This window comes from Chamaea fasciata, unplaced genomic scaffold (assembly GCF_029207755.1).
Source record: "Chamaea fasciata isolate MVZ Bird 193981 ecotype frontalis unplaced genomic scaffold, bChaFas1.0.hap1 SCAF_9, whole genome shotgun sequence".
NCBI classification, from domain to species: Eukaryota; Metazoa; Chordata; class Aves; order Passeriformes; family Sylviidae; genus Chamaea; species Chamaea fasciata.
In genome coordinates this window covers 12,962,484-12,979,616 of record NW_027094094.1, presented here as the reverse complement: position 1 = coordinate 12,979,616, position 17,133 = coordinate 12,962,484, and the positions used below count along the sequence as shown (strand labels likewise).

Genomic DNA, 17,133 nt, shown 5'->3' with positions numbered 1-17,133 from the left:
GTCCAGACAGAGCCATTTTTATTGCTGGGGGAATGTGGAGCTGTGCCTGAGGAGTGCCAGACACAGAGTGATGCCCCTCCTTGGGGGGTTGGGGGTAGTCCTTGGGGGTGGCTCACCCCCCCTTCTTGCAGCAAAAACAAGGGCTGAGGCAGGGTGGCAGAGTGTGCAACTCTTGCCTTTTCCTGCTAAGCCTCACTCTCCGGGAATAAGAGGCCTGAGCTGTAGCTCATGAGGGACCCTGGGGGTTGTCACCCATTCCTGTTTCCCATGCAGGGCTAAGCCCTTGGCAATGTCCTGATCGTGGAGGTACGAGCAAGGAACATGGGGGAGGACATGGACCCCCGCAGGTCCCTCTGTCCCTCCCCAGCTTCTCCAGTGTCAACACACTGTCCCTGGAGCATGAGATGCTTTTGTCAGCCCCGTCTCTCAGGTTCACCCAGGAGGTGGCAGAAGCAGAAACGGGAGGATTTAAGGACCATGGCTGCTTCTGGAAAGTGCCATGATGAGGAGAAGGCTCCAGAGGGAGGCAGGCCCTTATCCAAAGTTCTTCTTCCTCATTATGCAAGGACATTTCCCTGCCCACGTGTTCTCCCACGGGTGACAGGGCTGTGCCTGAACCCCAGTTCACCAACAGCACTGCACAGGAGGGCAGAAACACATTGTGCTTGGAGCCACAGCGGCACTGCAGACATCAGGGGCACGTGGATGGTGTGCTGGTCCCTTGTCACGCTGTAGGACAGGGTGGTGGCTGCCAGTCCTGCTGCAGTGCATCTTGCTGCCTGTTGCCGCATCCAGCGCCCTGGGAAAAGGGAGCAGAGCCCTGTCAAGGTTGGAGGCCCTGGGAGTGCCACTTCCCCAGGGCATCCAGCCCCATATTTCACCTGTGGCTTCTTTGCAGTGGGCAAATGCCCCTTTCACCAGCTGCTCCAGTGTATTCAGGACGTCAGCTCCTTAACCTATCTCTTGTCCTTCGTCAAACCATCCTCTCCCAGAGAGGAAATCCTGAGGGGGCAGATGTGGGACAGCAGGAAGGGGCTGGAAGCCACCGAGATCACCCCTCACAATGTGAGATGTGTCCAGGGCCCCTCTCCTGCCTGAGGCCTGGCAGCTGGGGAAACATGGCCAGCCCTACATGGGGAAGGGATCCTGTGAGAGGCACAGGCACAGTATGTCAGCCCTCAGCCCCCCTCCACGCTCTTCACCCACCTCTCAGCAGCTATCCAGCTCCTGTGTGCCAAGGGACGCCCAGCAGGGCTGGCCAAGTCCACACATCCACAACAGCATCTGTCTCACGTTGGATGAACAGACTAAACCTCTCCCTCCCCATGGTGTCCACTTTCAGCCGGGTGCCAGCTCCTGTCTCCAGCTCATGGCCACCGTCAGTGAGTTTTTATACATAAATAGAGCTCCAAATTTAAATAGATACTTTCTCCTTTGCTTTTTTTTCTGTACAGCAAGTCTCAAAAGTGAGTGAAAAGCTGAAAGAATGGCCAAGCCTGGGCACGACCCAGCTCTGCCATCCAGGAGGTAGTTTTGCCTGAATCTTGTAACACTGCTGGCAAAGGGTGGGAGAAGGGGCTGGAGGGGAGGAGGGTCCCACTGGCAGGACCCCCCTCCCCAGCCCCTACACGGAGCTCTCGTCCAGCTTTTCCACCAGTTGTGTGTGTTTTCGCTTCTCCAGAATTTTGCTGAGCTCCTCGGTGAAGGATGCACTGTAGAGTGGGGAGGTCAGTGGCTCCTCCTGCTGCTGCAACAACATGTAGCTGTTGCCATTCATCTTGCGGAGGACATTGGGCAGAGCCCCCACACCATTGGTGAGCTCGGCTGGCAGCGGGGGTGGCAGTGGGGGCACGGCAGCCGGCAGCTCCTTGACTGGGGACGTGGCAGCTGTGGGTGCTTCGCCCGGGATGATCCGCAGGCAGCCATCGGGGTAGGTGAGCTCTTCCTCCTCCTCCTCCCGGTGGCCCTTGCGCAGGCAGTTGGCCGAGACAGTCTGCAGCTCCACGCTGGCTGGCCGCGGCTCCCCTAGCACATACTTGCCCTTGCGCTTCTCCAGGCAGGACATGTAGAGGAGGATGATGCTGAGCACGGTGCAGAGCACCACCAAGGTGACAATGGCGGAAATGTAAGCCACCTTCATGTCGTTGGTCGCCTGGCTGGCGGCATGGGGTGATGGGGCAGCTGTAGGGCTGCGGGGCAGCTCGGGCAGCACGGTGAGGCTGTAGGCAGCCAGCAGTGTCCGGAGACCCTGCTCCTCCCCATAGCAGCGGTACTCGCCGCTGTGCTGGGGCAGCGTGTCCGTCACCAGCAGCCCATCCACCCCCACGCGCAGCCGGTCCTGCCCCGTGCCCGGCACTTCGCTGCCGTTCAGCAGCCACACGGCTCGGGCCAGGTTGGAGCGCTGGTCGCAGGGCAGCAGCACATCGTCCCCCTGCAGCACCGTCCGGTTCTTCCACAGCAGGGAGCCTGTGGGGACACGCACTGCCTTGCACCTCTCCCAGCCATTCTAAGCGATGCTGGACACCAGCATCCCCGTGGTCCCGAGAGGCAGCAGAGACTCACCCCGTCCAGAGCTGCTCCGGCATCCCTTGTTGCCACTTTGAATGTCCTGCACCAGCCCTGTGCTGCAAGGCATAGGGGGCTCAGCCATACAGCCTCAGCTGAGCCCACCCTCATGGGGGTCACGGCCACCGGGAGACCCCTGTCAGATGCCAGACCTTTGGGCTTGGCTCTGGGGTGACTGTGCCATGGAGTGACGTGAAACAGCATGGGATGGGGCAAGTGGAAGGTTCATGGGGGCCTGTCCAGGGACATGCAACCCATCCCTACCTGTCTTTGGTGGTGATGGCGCGGCATGCCCTGCCATCCCAGGCACAGTAGGGGTCCCGGGCGAGGATGCAGTCATAGCAGGAGGTGTACCTGGCACAGGAGGCCAGGGGCACCTGCACGATCCCACTGGCTGCCCCCACGTACAGCGTCCTCTGAGGGGGAAAGGGCTGGCTCAGTATGGATCTGACATGGTGCTGCTGGGCTGTGGAGTGCCCCATGATGCCCAGAGATCTGCCCCCAGCCCCACACCACAGCTCTTCCTTCATGGGTGTGCACGAGAAGGGCCCCCAGCTCCCAGTCAGTGCTGATGGCCAGGCTGGTCCATTTCCCCAGGCTACCCTCCTGGGCTCCAGCACATATCCTGAGCTGGGGTGACTCAGTAGTCATATCCCCCCCAACCCTCCAAACAGCGCAATGGCAGCTTCACAGCACAAGCATGCCACCTGTGTGTGGTGTCCCCCTACTTGTTCCACCCCTCACCTGGATGTGGGAGATCACCAGGCTCTCCACAGGCTGCTGGTCCCTGAACACCTGCACCTCCTCCACAATGTGGATGCCAGAGTTCACCACCACAGCCTTGTGGATCCAGCCATCCCCTGGAGAGCAGAGCAGAGGATTCGGGAGGGAATGTGAGGTGTGCTCTTTGCCCAGCAGAGGCCTGTCAAACTCATCTCACACTCACCCGTCCCCATGAAGAGCACATCATAGGAGCGGCCATCCAGAGCCTGCATCCTGTCTACAGCCAGCTGGCTGTATGCCACGTTCTTCTTCACCAGGAGTGGCTCCCCACCGGCTGGCTTCACCTCCTCAAACATGAGCGGGTGCAGCTTCACAAAGTCCAGGACACTGTTAGGCAGGTCCTGTGAGGAGTTGTAGCCCTTCCTGCGGGAGTGGTCCGTGATGCACTGCCCAGGGGAAACAGGGGTCAGAGAGGAAGGTGGCTGCCCCATGCCCCCCTGCTCTACACTCCTAGGCACTCACGGAGCCGGGCCGGGGCTCAGGCACTGCACCATCATAGCGGGACCATTTGCGAGCCCAGTCCTGGTACTCCATGTAGGGGCCCTCGAAGGCACGTTGCAACGCCGAGATGTTGTAGCGGCACACAGCCGAGGCTTCCATGGTCCTCCTGAGGAGCAGAACCTCACCTAAGCCTCGGCAGATACCTGGGTGCTCCCAACCAGTGCACCCCCACATGCTCAGCCCCTGCCTGCACATCCCCTCAAGCATCTCTAGCTCCCCTGGTGCTGCAGGCTTTTAGTCCCAGTCATTTTTGCTGCTGCCCCACTCACCACTGTGCTGAGAGTGTGAAGGCAGCATAGAAGACAGTGCTGGCCCAGCCGCCCCCATCCAGGCTGCAGACGCTGCGCAGCACCTCATAGTAGGGGATGTAGCAGACCAGGCGTGCCTTCATGAAGGATGTCCACTTGCGCTGCAGAATCTTCTTGCCCCCCACATCACTCTGGGAGGGTGCAGAGAGCACTTCTGCACAGGCTGGATGGGTGTTCATTCCCCTCTGCCTGTGCCTCAGTCTTCCCACAGGTGGAGGCATGCTGCCCCTGCACCAACAGGAGCACTGCTTGGCTCCCTGTGGCTGGGGACATGCCTACCTTGCAGACACGGGCCACCCGGGCCACTCGGGCCGCCTGACTCTTGTCAAAGAAGGATGTGGTCTCCTCTCCTGCCCGCTCCATGAAGAAGTAGTAGATTTTGTCATCGTCACCCACAGGGCTGTCCTTGCTCTCCCGGACCAGCACAGAGGTCACAAACTCAGCATCTGGGGACACAGCGCAAGAGGTGGTGATTGGAGACCAACACAGAATGGGGAATCCCTCCCTGCCTCAGTTCCTTCTCATAGCAAACCACACAGGACTCCAGAGCCAGCCTCCACATCTGCTCCACACTCTCCAGGGCAATGCACAGTATCCCACAGCCCATGATGCCAGCTACAAGATGGGGGGAACAGGGACATCTCACCATTCAGCCAGTGCAGCGGAGACTCCTCTGTTTTCAGTGGCCGCTGGTGTAGGTTCCTCCTAATGTCAGGGAGGCTCCGAAACTCGTAGCGTGTTGCTGTGTACAAGCCTCCATCTGTGCAGGGCAGGTGCCCATCAGCATGGCCTTGCAGCCTGAGGACAGCCCCACAGACCACCAGCATCCCCATGCCCCATGCAGAAGAGTGGGAGGAGGAGGAAGTCCTGATTTGCTAAGGCCTCTGCACGTGGAGCTCCCTGGAGGGGTGTTGGGGATGGTCAGTGGCATCCCACTTGTGCCCACCAGCCCTGGAAAGGTGCTGCTTACCCACAATGAGGCCAGTGTAGCCACGGGCAGGGTCATATGGGCACTTCTCCTTGCCTTCCTCAAAGTGAGACGGCAACACGAACCTGTTGGCATCCTTGAGGGGGACAGGAAATCAGCTTAGACAGGAGGGGACAGACCCACCTCACCTGCCAGCCTCAGGCTCTCTGCAGAGGCTGCTAGCAGGGACAAAGTGATGCCCACAGCCATGCCCTTGTCCAAGTAAGACAGAGCCCCCTGGCACCCTCTAGCTGGTCAGAAACCACACAGCTAGCCACAGCCCCCAGCCAAGAGTGGGTAGAGGGCTCTGGGAGGAAGGGGAGCCCAGCTGGGCATTACATGGGTACTGGGCAGGAGCCAACCAGTGCAGCCAATATTCCCAGACAGTGTCTGGTTGGCAGATGTTGCTTATCCAGCCTGGGGTCGCCCCAGGTGCCGTCCATGTCATGGCAGGAGTTACTTTCTTTGGGGTTTGCAGTTCAAAGCATGTCAAATAATGATGGGGCCTTTCCAGCTTGGCAGCTCCTCCGCCCCTTTTCCAGTGCGTGCGATGGCCAAACCGGACCAGCAGCACAGCCATGGGAACGGGCACAGCCTCTCCAGGGCTCCCTGGCCACACTACAGATATTGTCCTGGGGCCTCTTTGCCCCCCACCTCAGGGAGGGAGGTGGGCAAATGGAAATTGAGTTTCCATTGACTCAATGAGCTAGAATGAAATTGGGTCAAAGTCCCACTATGAGTATAACAAGGCTGCTCTTGGACACTGCCATGAGTCACATCCATGTGGGGACTCTCATACTGGCACAGGAAATTCCTGGGGAGGGGCTGCTGAGTCAGTCCTGCCCCTGTCACCCTTCTGTGGGCATGCATACCACCTGCCATCAGCCACTGCAGCCTCTCCTCTGGGAGGGGATTCTGCAACAGCAGGCAAAGGAGACCAGGTCCAGGACTGGTGCATCCCATCCTGCTGAGCCCACATGTGTCCCCCATGGCACTGATCCATCCCCAGCACTCTCGCTTGGGGTCAGAGTCCAACCCCAGTCATAGGGTGGGGACTTATGGCATCTACATCATGGTGGCCACATCCTCAAACCTACTCACCCCAACCTGGGAGTCACTCACCCCCACCATGAGCCAGGGAGGGGCAGGGACAGCTGTAGAAAGGGAGTGGAGCTGTGGGTTGAGATGGTGGAAGAGGACAGGGGCTGCACCCCTCCGGGGTGACAGAGTGGCAGGGGACAGGTGGCAGCTGTGGGTGAGCGGTACTCACGATGGCGGCACAGAGCGGGTGGAAGGCGTAGGTCCCACAGGCATAGAGGTGGGTGCTGTTCAGCCGCTGCAGGAACCGCACGTGGTTGAAGCACTCAGTCTGTGGAGGGCAAGCACAGGTGTTACAAGACGGGAAAGGGTGGGAAGTCCCTCCCTGGCACCCACCCAGCAGCTCTACCTTGTTGTTTTTGCCCTTCTGCAGGCAGTCCATCTGCTTCTCCGGGGAGGCTTCCCAGTGGATCTACAAGGGGAAGAGAGACTGCTACTGCATGACTCCCATTGCTGCATGGTCCCCCTGTCACTGCAAGCTCCAGTTTTCATCAGAGTCATCAGAGATGATAAAATCCTTATTTATTTAGGGAGAGATGGTTGCTCAGAGCACAAGATGGCACCCTGCACACATCCCACCAGCCTGGGGCAAAAGTGGTCCCACACCCCAACCAGTGGGCAGACATCCCAGAGAACTGCAGGAGTCTGGAGGATTTTGGGATATCCTTTACTGGGGGAGCAAAAGAGTGTGATTCCCTCCCTGCCCCTCATTCTGCTGGGGAATCCGTGAAGCAGGCAGCTCTGAGCTTGGGGATGTCTCCCACCGCCGTCCCCATGCTGTCTGGCTGGAGAGAAGAACCAGGTGTCCACAGGGGACCTGGGGACAGACTTGGAGACATCACCTCCAGGCAAGACCTGAGACGGCGAGGGGCAGGTGGAGCAGGGATAGAGTGGCCACTGTTTGGATGGGGATTGGGCAGCGTGGGACAGGAGAGGACAACCAGCCAGCAGCAGGCAGAGGCCGGGCTCACCGTGTGGTGGGAGCCGTCGGCCACGTCACTGGAGTTGAGGGCGAAGATGGCTCCCCTGGCGCCCACGTAGAGGATGCCCCGGTCGTCCTCCAGCAGCAGGGTGCTGTAGTTGAGGGTGTGCGCGTTGAAGCGCCGGACTCCTGACAGCTCTGCAAAGGGAACAGGGGGCTGAGGGGGACCCTGGGGCAGGCACAGCGCGAGCCACTGGGAAGAGACAAGAGAACGGAGCTGGAAGTGGGTGGGATGGCACTTACTGAGGTTATCAGGCAGACAGTGCTGGGTGACAGCAGTTACAGCAGGAGGAAAGGAAGGGAGGAGGTTTGGTAAAAGGCAAAAGGCACTAATTCAGCTCAGGCTCACAGGGGAAATTTCTCTCTGTTAATTAAAGCACAGCTCAGGGGTGGGAGCTGCAATGTCTGTGCTGGGTACGGACCTGCCATGTTGTTTGGGAAACTGCTGAAGAAAGCAGAAACATGCCAGCAGTGACCCTGGCTCTGAACTGAGCCCAACCAGCACAAAGGGAAAGATGAAAAAACCTGAACCAAAACTGTCATACAAGGGGAGTGATTCTGCAGTAACGCTGAGTGCTCCTGCCCACCAAGCCAATGAAACCTTCCAGTCTGGGGTGCTGAGAAGTGTGAGGTAGGACTCAGCCCTGGCCAGAGTGACCAGCAGGAAGTGAAAATTCTATGAGGCTTGGGTCCCTGTAGACAGCTGGAAAAGGAATGATTCCCTGCCTTTCCCAAAAAAGAGTCATTGCCTGGAAAAAAAAAGGCACCCTAGCTGCTAATGAAACTCTCCTACCATCAATTGCTATGTTGAGCCTCACTAATGAGGTCAATGATGCCATAGGGATCTCCAAGGGACGATGACACTGCTGGGCTCATTAACACCACAGAGGCTGGAGGTCAAGAGCCCTGTGGCAATTAGAGAAAATCATGGAAAAGAGTTTCCTGCTGACTATTTGGGCCATGAGATCCCAGCCCAGGTGTGATGCCCAGCTCAGGACACCCTCCAAGGCCTTCTGGGCAGGGCCAGAGGTTGGTCAGGGCTGGTTCCCTGTACATCCTTGTCCCACTCTGGCTTTTGGGGTGATGATTTTGCCACGGTCACTTATTTGGGGCACCCAGTACCAGACAGCCATGTGGGCTCTGATTTCTGGAGCCCAGGGGATCAGAGGCCCCCATGTAGCCATCCTCCCATGCTGAGCGCCCTGCTCCAGGGGGGCAGCAAAGACCGGATGAAGTCACAATGCACCAAGGCCAGCAAAATCCCAAACCTCACTGCCACCACCAGGACCCGCACCCCCTTACCATCAAAGGTGACTGTTGTCCTGGGGGTGGCATCCAGGTCAGAGGCGTGATGGTAGCCCATGGCTGCCGCTGCCATGAAGAGAGTTGTCAGGAGATGTGCCGGACCTCTGCTCATCTTCCTGCTCTCTCAGCAAGGGCAGCCGCCTCAGCCGCTGCCACTGGGCCGGCACAGCCGATCCTCGGCACGGGCTCTCCAGTTCTCTGGGACAGGGCTGGCCACCAAACCCTCCTGAAACACAGAGCACTGGGTCAGACGCTCCTGCTGTCCCAGCAGCTCACAAGCAAGCAGGCTTGGGAAGGAGCCAGCTGCATACACGCATGGATGCTTGACCCGGCACAGCCTCAGACCAGGGATGGCTTCAGGGAAAAACAAACCCTCGTTTGCTAAAGGGGAAACTAAGGCATAGCACAAGGCATGGAGCCTGCAGCCATCACGGAGCATGGAGGGAAGTTTGAGCACAGTGACCTTCTGCAGCATCCCCCTGGGTCAGCAACCATTCAGTCAGAGCAGGGAGTTGCTTGCTGAGCACTAGGGTCAGCTGCTTGGAGGTACATTTTCCTCCAAGTCTTCTCTGGATTCATCCCTCATTCACTCCCAGCCTTTTGCTCCAGCAGATCCCCCTGACTGAAGGGCATGTTTCAAAAGAGCCAGCTGATCCCCCCCAGCATTTCACACCCAAAAAGCAGACACATTTTTCCCTCAAAAGCAGAGAAAGGGGCTCAGGGCCAAGCCCCTCTGTGGGTCTCTTGGCACATTAGGGTACCCCAAGACCCACTCCCAGAGTGGCTGCAGCAGGAATGGCAACAGTGAGGGTCCTGGGGAGCCCAGGGTCTCCTCTTCTTCCCAAAAGCTCAGCTGACCATGTCCTGCTGTGCAAGATACTTGCTCCCAGTTTTGCCCCCCCTGAAATTATGAGACTCCAGAGGACTGAGGCATTGGGAAGGATGCTTCAGACATGCAGGGACGTAAGGTGAAGGAAAATCCATACAGGAAACTGCTTGGAATCTTCGGCAAGTCTTTTCAAGCGGAAACAATCTTTCCCCCCAGTGTTTTTCCACCAGATTTCAGTTTCTCTTTCATCCCAAGTTGCCTTGAAGCTCCACATCTACTTTCATGCATTCGATCCCCCACAAATAACCCCCGCCTCTCCTAGTTGCACTGAGCAAAGCCACTAGATCATCTTGCAGGCATTAAGGAGGAAAAAGACAACTGGGTATCTCTGAGCCAGAGAGCACCCTGGAAGTAAGCAGCACCTATGTCTTTGCTAACAGATTTATAAATATATATATATATATATATTAATATTAAAAAATACCTGACCCTGTAGAAAAGCTGCTCAAACACGCTCACTGCAGATGATTTCCCTGAAGCAATTAGTTCTAGGAAGAGGGGAGGTAAAACCAAAGTGAAAAGGGCTTTGAGGCTGAAAAGGGGAAGTGAGAGACTGGATGTGGAATCAGCCACAATGCTGAAGCTTGCGTCAAAGTGCTGGTTCCTTCAAGGGCTTTCAGACACAAACCTCCCACCTGCACTGGCTGCTGCCCCAGAATATTCCAGGAATGAGGCAGATGGGAAATGTTTCTCCCCTCTGTCCCACTGTCCTCCAGGCTCCAGACCAGCACAGAGCACCTAATCCTGGGTGCAGGCAGGCTGCTGCATGCAGGGCTAAGCTCCTTGGGGAGCAGATCCCAGAGCAGGCTCACTCCATGTTACTCCTGTTTCCAGGACAAGCCCTGTGCAGACAGAGGGTCTGCCCATGAATGACAGCACAGCAATGCAAGGCAGGTGAGTGCAGATGGACATCAAGGAGAAAGAATTTGATTTGGTGGTGCCATGCCCAGCACGAGCCAAGCCCACCAAGCTTTGGGCAAAGCAAGTGATGGAGTCACACCTGGAACACCAAAGCACCATGGCCAGCCCTATGCTAACAGCTCTCCATTCCACCAGTGGAACCAGGGCCACTCTGAAAGTTACAGGGACCCTTCCCCAAGCCTCCACATGGGGACACAAGTCTGGAATCATGCACAAGACACAAGAGCTGCTGCGCCTGGGATGTGAAAGCAGAGTGGAGGAAAAACCTCCTTACGACAAGGCAAACAAAGATCTCTCATAAATGAGTAACAACCCTGCATGCTGCTGGGCGTCCTCACCTTATCTCTTCTGCACAAACAAGTCCTGAACTTTGCCTACTGCTTGGCTCCCGACGTTCCGGGGACCAGAGCTGGGCAGGGCAGCAGGGATGGTGTTTATCAGAGCGCCGGCGCAGTGCTGTGAGCCAGCCCCAGCTAACATTTAACCATCATACGCACCGAGCCAGTACAGGGGGAAAACAAAAATAGATTAAACTGGGAGGTTGCTCAGGGTTCCTGGCTGGGCAGGGGGGAGCAGCCTCCCATGCTGTCAGGGTTGGGCTCTTCTGCTTTTTCCAGGGAAGCAGTGACACCCATTTCCAAAGGCTCCTTTGCCCGAGATCAGATGTAACTTTGTCCTAAAGAACATTTAATCAGTCACGCCGTAAGAACCAGTTAATATTTTACTCAAAGATCAGGGCTGTTCCAAGTTCCTTATTTTTTTTATTCTCTAGTTTTTATTTTTCATACCTAAGGTGGGGGAGAAAAAGCAAGAAGGAACTGAAACAATCCTTGGCTCCCCTCAGGTCAATACCCCGGTTTGCAGCTACACCAAACACCCCCAAACCCATCACTTCCCCCTTGTCAGGGTGCAAGTTCTAAGCTCAGGGTGAAGCCGAGGGCTGAGGCAAGAAGCAGAGGAGGTCTTGTTCTGTGGGACCCACCACTAAGTCTGGGGGCAGGTAGATTACACAAGTTCGGAACTTCAACAAGAAATGGAAAAAAGCTGGCAATGAAAATGCTGCAGAGTTTTCTCTGGGGGAAGGAAACAAAAAGGGGAGGAAAGGCTGAAAAGCAGCAGTAGCTCCAATAAAACTAGGAGTTCAAGAGAAACACTACCCAGAAAAGCCCACCCCATCCCCAGGAGTGAGCTCCCAAGTCCCTTGGCACCTCACCTACTTCCCAGCACAGAGGGGGCCGACATAGGACCTGATAATCCAGCCTCAGCTCCCACGCTGGCCGGCAACGCTGAAGAAGCAGGTGGTGGATGCAGGGCCCAGCCACAGGGCTGACGGACACCTTGAGAGGGGCAAAGTCAGGAACCAGCTGCTCTACTCACAACGTTTAACATCCGCACAGGCAAAAGACTACCCTCCTACCACTGGTTATCAGTGCTCCTACGTGCTTCAGCCACAGCTCCCAGCATGGAGCCAGACCCAGGCACCGTCTCTCACTAGTGGGATGTGTTTGCTGGTCCCTGGGGAAGGAGGAAAGCAGTGGGGCAGCAGAGGCGTGCAGATGTGGGTGAGCCGCAGGGGAGCGAGCGAGCCCTGGTCAGGTCTGACTGGGTTTACTGGGTCACGACGGAAGCTGTGTGAGCATGACTGTGCCGGCCTCAGCCTCCCACCAGCAGCCAGCCGGCACAGCACAGCACACCCAAACGGGCTGGCCCAGACGGCACCTCCTTAAAATCCCCATGACCAGCGTCTCTGGAGGAGCAAAAAGCCTTTTGATGAGTGCATTTCACAGTCTCAACAACCTGGATCTGGCCAAAGGAAGGAGCCAAAGCTGCCACACACCTCAACTGCCACTGCAGCAGGACATTCTGTGGGTACAGGAGCCCCTTCCCACTGCCCCATGGTCCTCAAAGTCACAAGGCAGCAAAACCTGGGAGCACAAGCTGTGTGCAAGCTGCAGTGCAGGGAAGCTGTGCTGTCTGTGGGGATGGCAAACATGAAGACACCACAGACAGGGTCTTACAGGCCCCCCATGGATGTTTCCTCATCAGCATAGCTAAAAATTATGCCAGTTTTTTTTATTTCAAAGGAACTCAGGAGAAAGAATGGAAGCAGTGGGTGGGAGCAGCACTTCTCCAGCTTACCCTCAGGATCCATTCTGGATGGCAGGACAGATTTGCAAAGCAGGATAAGACACTTCCCCATCCCACTCCTCCCTAGACAGCTCGTAGTTGTTCCACCAGGATCTAGTAAAGCCCAAGCAGGCTCCCAGAGTGGCTGCTGGACATTTCTCCTCTCTCATAGGCTGTTCCTCTTGGCATCACAGACTACTACAAGCAAGCACTGCCAGTTTCCCAGTGGGGGACAGGGATTTCCAGTGGGTCTTCCCTGGGTTATGGAGGTGCAAAACAGCCTTAACAGAATCCCCATCAGGGGTTGCACCAGAAGACACCAACTGCACTTTGCTTTTTTATGGCAGCCCAGCCTGGGCTCTTCAAACCCCTTGCAGCCAATTCCACTCTACTCACTGGGGCCAAGCCTGGCACATCCCCCTGCAGCCACTCGCATTCCCACTGTCACTGAACTGTTCTACCCTCCAGGAGACCCGCTCAAGTTGCCCTCAGGTTCAGCTGAAACAGCTCAAACCGTTCCAGGCGCGGGCTGGGGGAAAGGCACCTGCCTCAGGGGATGAGGTGGGGAGAGGCTCCCAGGCGTGGGAACAGCCAGTAAGTTATGGGAAAGGAGCCATCCAGGGATGGGAGACAAGCCTAGCCCCAGCCTGGATGCGAGTGCAATGCATTCTGGGCCCCCTTCCCTGGAGGCGGCAGACCTTGGGTGGGAAATCCTGCGAGATGTGGGAAGAGGAGCTGGGATGGAGGTTGCCAGGCAACTTTAATTCAGTCCTTGACGAACTTCCAGCACTTGGCTTCTGCTGCACAGCCCAACCAGCAAATGATAAAACATCAGATCCACCCCAAGCCCACAGTGTCCATCTGTCCATTTGTTGGAGGAGTTTGCTTCTGGCCTCGTGCCCAGGTTGCCCTGCAAGGACGTGGGTCCCCTGTGGCAGCACCCCCAAAGGCCACCCCAAAAAAAGCCACCACTCCCGGCACAGATTTGCAGGGGCAAGATTTGACCCGTGGGACTGGGCTGGCGCTGCTGCACAGATATTTCTCAACCAGACAGAATTTTTGTCAACAACACAAGAAAAAAAAAAAAAAAGCAAACTTGCCAAATGCCCTCCAGGAAGAGGGGACCCGTGCTGGGTCATGGAGAGAAGGAGCACAGTGACCTCCTGGGAGCCCCTCCCTGGGTTTATTTTAGTTGCTTTCTTTAAACAAAACCATGCTTGACCCTGAGGTGCTTCAGCAGACACACACTAGATCTTCTGCCATTCAGGAAGCAGATGTACTTCTCCTTTACCCAAATTTGGGATTTGGGCACTGAGAAGGGGAGGAAGAGCTGCAACATCAGCTCCTCTCACAGAGTATACTTTCCTGCTCCCGATGCAAAGCCCCCACGCAGAGCACAGCCATCATGGAGCCAGGGAGGCGGCTGGCAGGCTCCTGCAGGCCATGGGAACAGGCTCTGAATTCTCACAGCACAGTCCCCACCAGCCACCAGCAGAGCCCAGCACATCCAGCAGAGGAGAGCACCCACCTCTGATCCCAGAAATGTCACGGCAGGGAGGAGACATGTGAAGTAGCAAAGTGATGGGTGGGAGAGCAAGTAGGGACAGTCAGGGATGTGGGCCAGTTTAAGGGGAACCAGTGCTGGAGGGAGCCAAACATCCCTGGAAAGACAAGCTGAGCAGTCTGCAATAAAACTAGTAACAGCCCAGTTTCCAACAGATTTGACCCCCCAGCACCACATTTTAATCACCATCCCCCTGCTGCATTCCTGTGGGGGATGTTGCCCACCCCACAAGGGGCAGGGATACATGATGTCCCCCCGGTGCGGCTGCAGGGATCAGGGTGTGTTAGCTTCTCCCAAGCTCCCTGTTTTCACTAATCTCACAAGAACTCGTTCCTCTCCTCCATCAGGTCGGGTCTGATGTGGAGCAGTAGGTTCAAAGGGGCTGCCAGGCAGCAACAGAGCTCAGTGTCAGGTCCCCATGAGAACTCTCCAGCCATTCTCCTCCAAACCTACCCAAAAAAATTCTGAGTGAGAAAATAAGGGAAGCTGCTCTTCCCTGTGCCATGGCTGCCAGGCACAGGCACAGCTCTGCTCCAGTTGGTCCTGATGTGACACAAGCAGACAGCAAGAGCACAGTGCCCAGGACAGCAGAACAGATCACTCCTCCACTGTCCACCCTAATGGAAAACCCAACAACACTGTCAGTTGAAACAGCTCCTTGCCTGGATCCAGAGGCATGATGGCCAGGAGATGACCCGGAAGGGTGCAGGGATCAAAGGCTGAAGGGCAAACCCTTGCCGCTCAGAAGTTGGACCAAGAGCACCAAGGAATGCCACAGCCAGCTCAGATCCAGAACCCCTGGACAGAGCAGCAAAACTCCCCTCACAGGAGCAATTCCTCACATGCTGGAGGCCATCAGCTCTTCCAGGACAGCAGTGAGGACACAGTTCCTATGGCTCTTCCCTCTCACACATCACATATCTCCCCTTTGGAGACACCACAGCAGGAGCTCTGGGTTGACCCCACAGCCTGGGAGCGCCTGAGTGTACAGCAGGGAGTCGTGCAACAACCGGGAAGTGAAACCGGATCATGCCGAGACGAGACTTGGTGCCTCGCTCTGACTTCAGCCACACGCCTGCAATCCAGGATAAGGGGGAGGCAGAGTGCAGCCATTGAGCCCTGGGGTATGGGACGCAGATCTCTGGGGCTCCCACCTCCTCCATCATTAGGAAGAAGCAAGCTTGGTGCTAGCAACATCACCTCCAAACTCCAGCATGTTCCATCCTTTTTTTCATTTGCAGCATGACAAGCTTCACGGCTGGCCGGCAGCCCCTCGGCAGCCCGGACAAACGAACAGACAGACAGCCCTCCACATCACAGCAAATTCTCCCAGCAAGGGGGCGTCTGCATCCAAGTGGCTCAGCACTGGATGTGATCTGCAATTCAGCCTTCAAAGGCTTTGTGGCTGAAGCACATTGTCTCCTCAGCAGAAGCAGCAAAATAATTGTAGAATTAAATTCCCAGGAACAATTAGAAAGAAAACAAGAAAAAAATCCCAACCCTAAATGTAAAAGGACGTCTCAAAGCCAGCAGATTTCAGGGCTTTTTAAAGCATCGGAATCCATTAGCCCGTCCCTGCGGCTGCACTGTGTTTCATTTCACTGGGCTCATACAATGCAAGACACGGAATTAACTTGGGTGTTTGTTTAGAGCCGGTTTGTCTTCCAGTTAGTTTCCAAAGCCAGGTTTGAGTTTCAAAGATGTTTCTTGGCAATGCCTGGGGTTCCCACCGTCAGGACGGTGCGGGGCTTTCCCAAGGGGAAACAGAGGCTCAGAAATCACACGCAACCTGGGGTCCCTCAGAAGTGGGGGCAAGAGGTGGAGCAAAACCCAACTTGCCTGCAGTGAACATGCTGCAAGCCTGTTCCTCTCCCTTTTATTTATTCCAAAGATAAACTGTTTTCTTTTCCAAAGTCCAGCAAAACCAGATGATGGGAGCGGTTTTAGGGCTTCCAGTTTCAACAGTATCTTCTTGTTTCCTTTGCTTTCCCTCCAACAAAGCTTCAGTTTGGGGTCAAACCCGATTTTGATATTCCACTTTGCATTCAAAACTGCATAGCACAAAGCAGTAACATCTGGCTTTTCCCACAGTTGTTTGCATACCACCAGCTTTGCTGCCCCAAAATCAGATCCCCGCATTATTTACATGGGCTGGGCTTCGCAACAGGCAAACAGTCACCCTCCATCAGGTATCAGAGGTGGGATTGTACCTGGAGGGATCTTTTAAACAACAGGAAAAGCAGAACCCAGAGCACACCCTGAATTACGAAGCTGCATCCCGGCCCCCACACCGCTCGGTTACCTGGTGCCTGAAACCCTTGGCCTCCTTCATCTCTGAACAGCAGAGCTCAGGCCCCAGGAGGAAGGAGGCTTTGGTGATGACCTTGCTGTGGCAGAGCCTTCATGCTTGTAAATCATGAGGAGCTGGTGGCACAGCCAGCCAGGGAGGAATGGAGATGGCAGGATTTCCTCCTAAAGCACCAGCCAGGAAGGGAGCTCTCACCTTTCAAAAGGAACAGGCACCCATCCAGCACCACTGTCAGGGGGGTACATAAAAAACCTGGGGGCATCACCTCTCCCCTCTGAGAGGCAGCAGGCCCCCAGGACAGGCCCCCTCTCACAAAACCACCCATCACATGAGCTGCTTCCCAACAAATTGCATCAAGATGCCAAGCAGAGCCGGCGGGCAAGTGCAGGGAAATTCCCCACACGCGGCCAGGCAAGGCTGGCACCACAACTCCATTGCCCTCCTGCACGGGGTGCCGGCAGAGACCCCCCTCACCAGTCTTCCTAAGCACACCTGGATGCTTTTTCCTGGCACATGACCTGCCAGATTTGCTGAATAAACCTCCCAGCTCCAACAAACCCACTGCATTCCTGGTGGGTAAAGTGGTGAAATGTTCAAATAGATGTTGGAAAAGGCAGGGGGAATGCGGGGGGGCTGGAGAACAAAGCCTCATCTGCAGGAGCTGAAAGGGTGGTTGGGATTTGGGGGTTTTTTTTCCCCCTCAGGTTGCAACACAAAAACAAAGTCCTGATAGGGATCTCTCCGGCTGCATCCCTTTGGGCAGAGCAAGCCTGGCCAAACCAAGATGAAGCACAGACCTGTCCTGCAGGGCACAC

At 56.2% G+C, this 17,133-nt stretch overlaps 1 protein-coding gene across 2 annotated transcripts in view; it reads right to left on the bottom strand.

Annotated features, from left to right (window-relative positions):
* Position 1: 1 nt before the first annotated feature.
* Positions 2 to 17,133, bottom strand: part of SEMA4G (semaphorin 4G) — a 29,331-nt gene continuing 12,199 nt past the window's right edge. Inside the window, exons 2-16 of one of the 2 annotated variants that reach the window (XM_066191028.1) lie at positions 8,507 to 8,735; positions 7,194 to 7,342; positions 6,572 to 6,634; positions 6,395 to 6,493; positions 5,128 to 5,221; positions 4,804 to 4,917; positions 4,437 to 4,603; positions 4,119 to 4,288; positions 3,811 to 3,955; positions 3,512 to 3,734; positions 3,310 to 3,425; positions 2,830 to 2,981; positions 2,563 to 2,624; positions 882 to 2,466; positions 2 to 799 (exon numbers count right to left, since the gene is read on the bottom strand). In XM_066191028.1, coding sequence (XP_066047125.1) covers positions 1,625 to 2,466; positions 2,563 to 2,624; positions 2,830 to 2,981; positions 3,310 to 3,425; positions 3,512 to 3,734; positions 3,811 to 3,955; positions 4,119 to 4,288; positions 4,437 to 4,603; positions 4,804 to 4,917; positions 5,128 to 5,221; positions 6,395 to 6,493; positions 6,572 to 6,634; positions 7,194 to 7,342; positions 8,507 to 8,621 — 2,511 coding nt within the window. In that variant the 5' untranslated portion in view covers positions 8,622 to 8,735 and the 3' untranslated portion in view covers positions 2 to 799; positions 882 to 1,624. Of the gene's footprint in view, positions 800 to 881; positions 2,482 to 2,562; positions 2,625 to 2,829; positions 2,982 to 3,309; positions 3,426 to 3,511; positions 3,735 to 3,810; positions 3,956 to 4,118; positions 4,289 to 4,436; positions 4,604 to 4,803; positions 4,918 to 5,127; positions 5,222 to 6,394; positions 6,494 to 6,571; positions 6,635 to 7,193; positions 7,343 to 8,506; positions 8,736 to 17,133 lie in introns of both variants that reach the window. The other variant, XM_066191026.1, reaches the window with a different exon arrangement.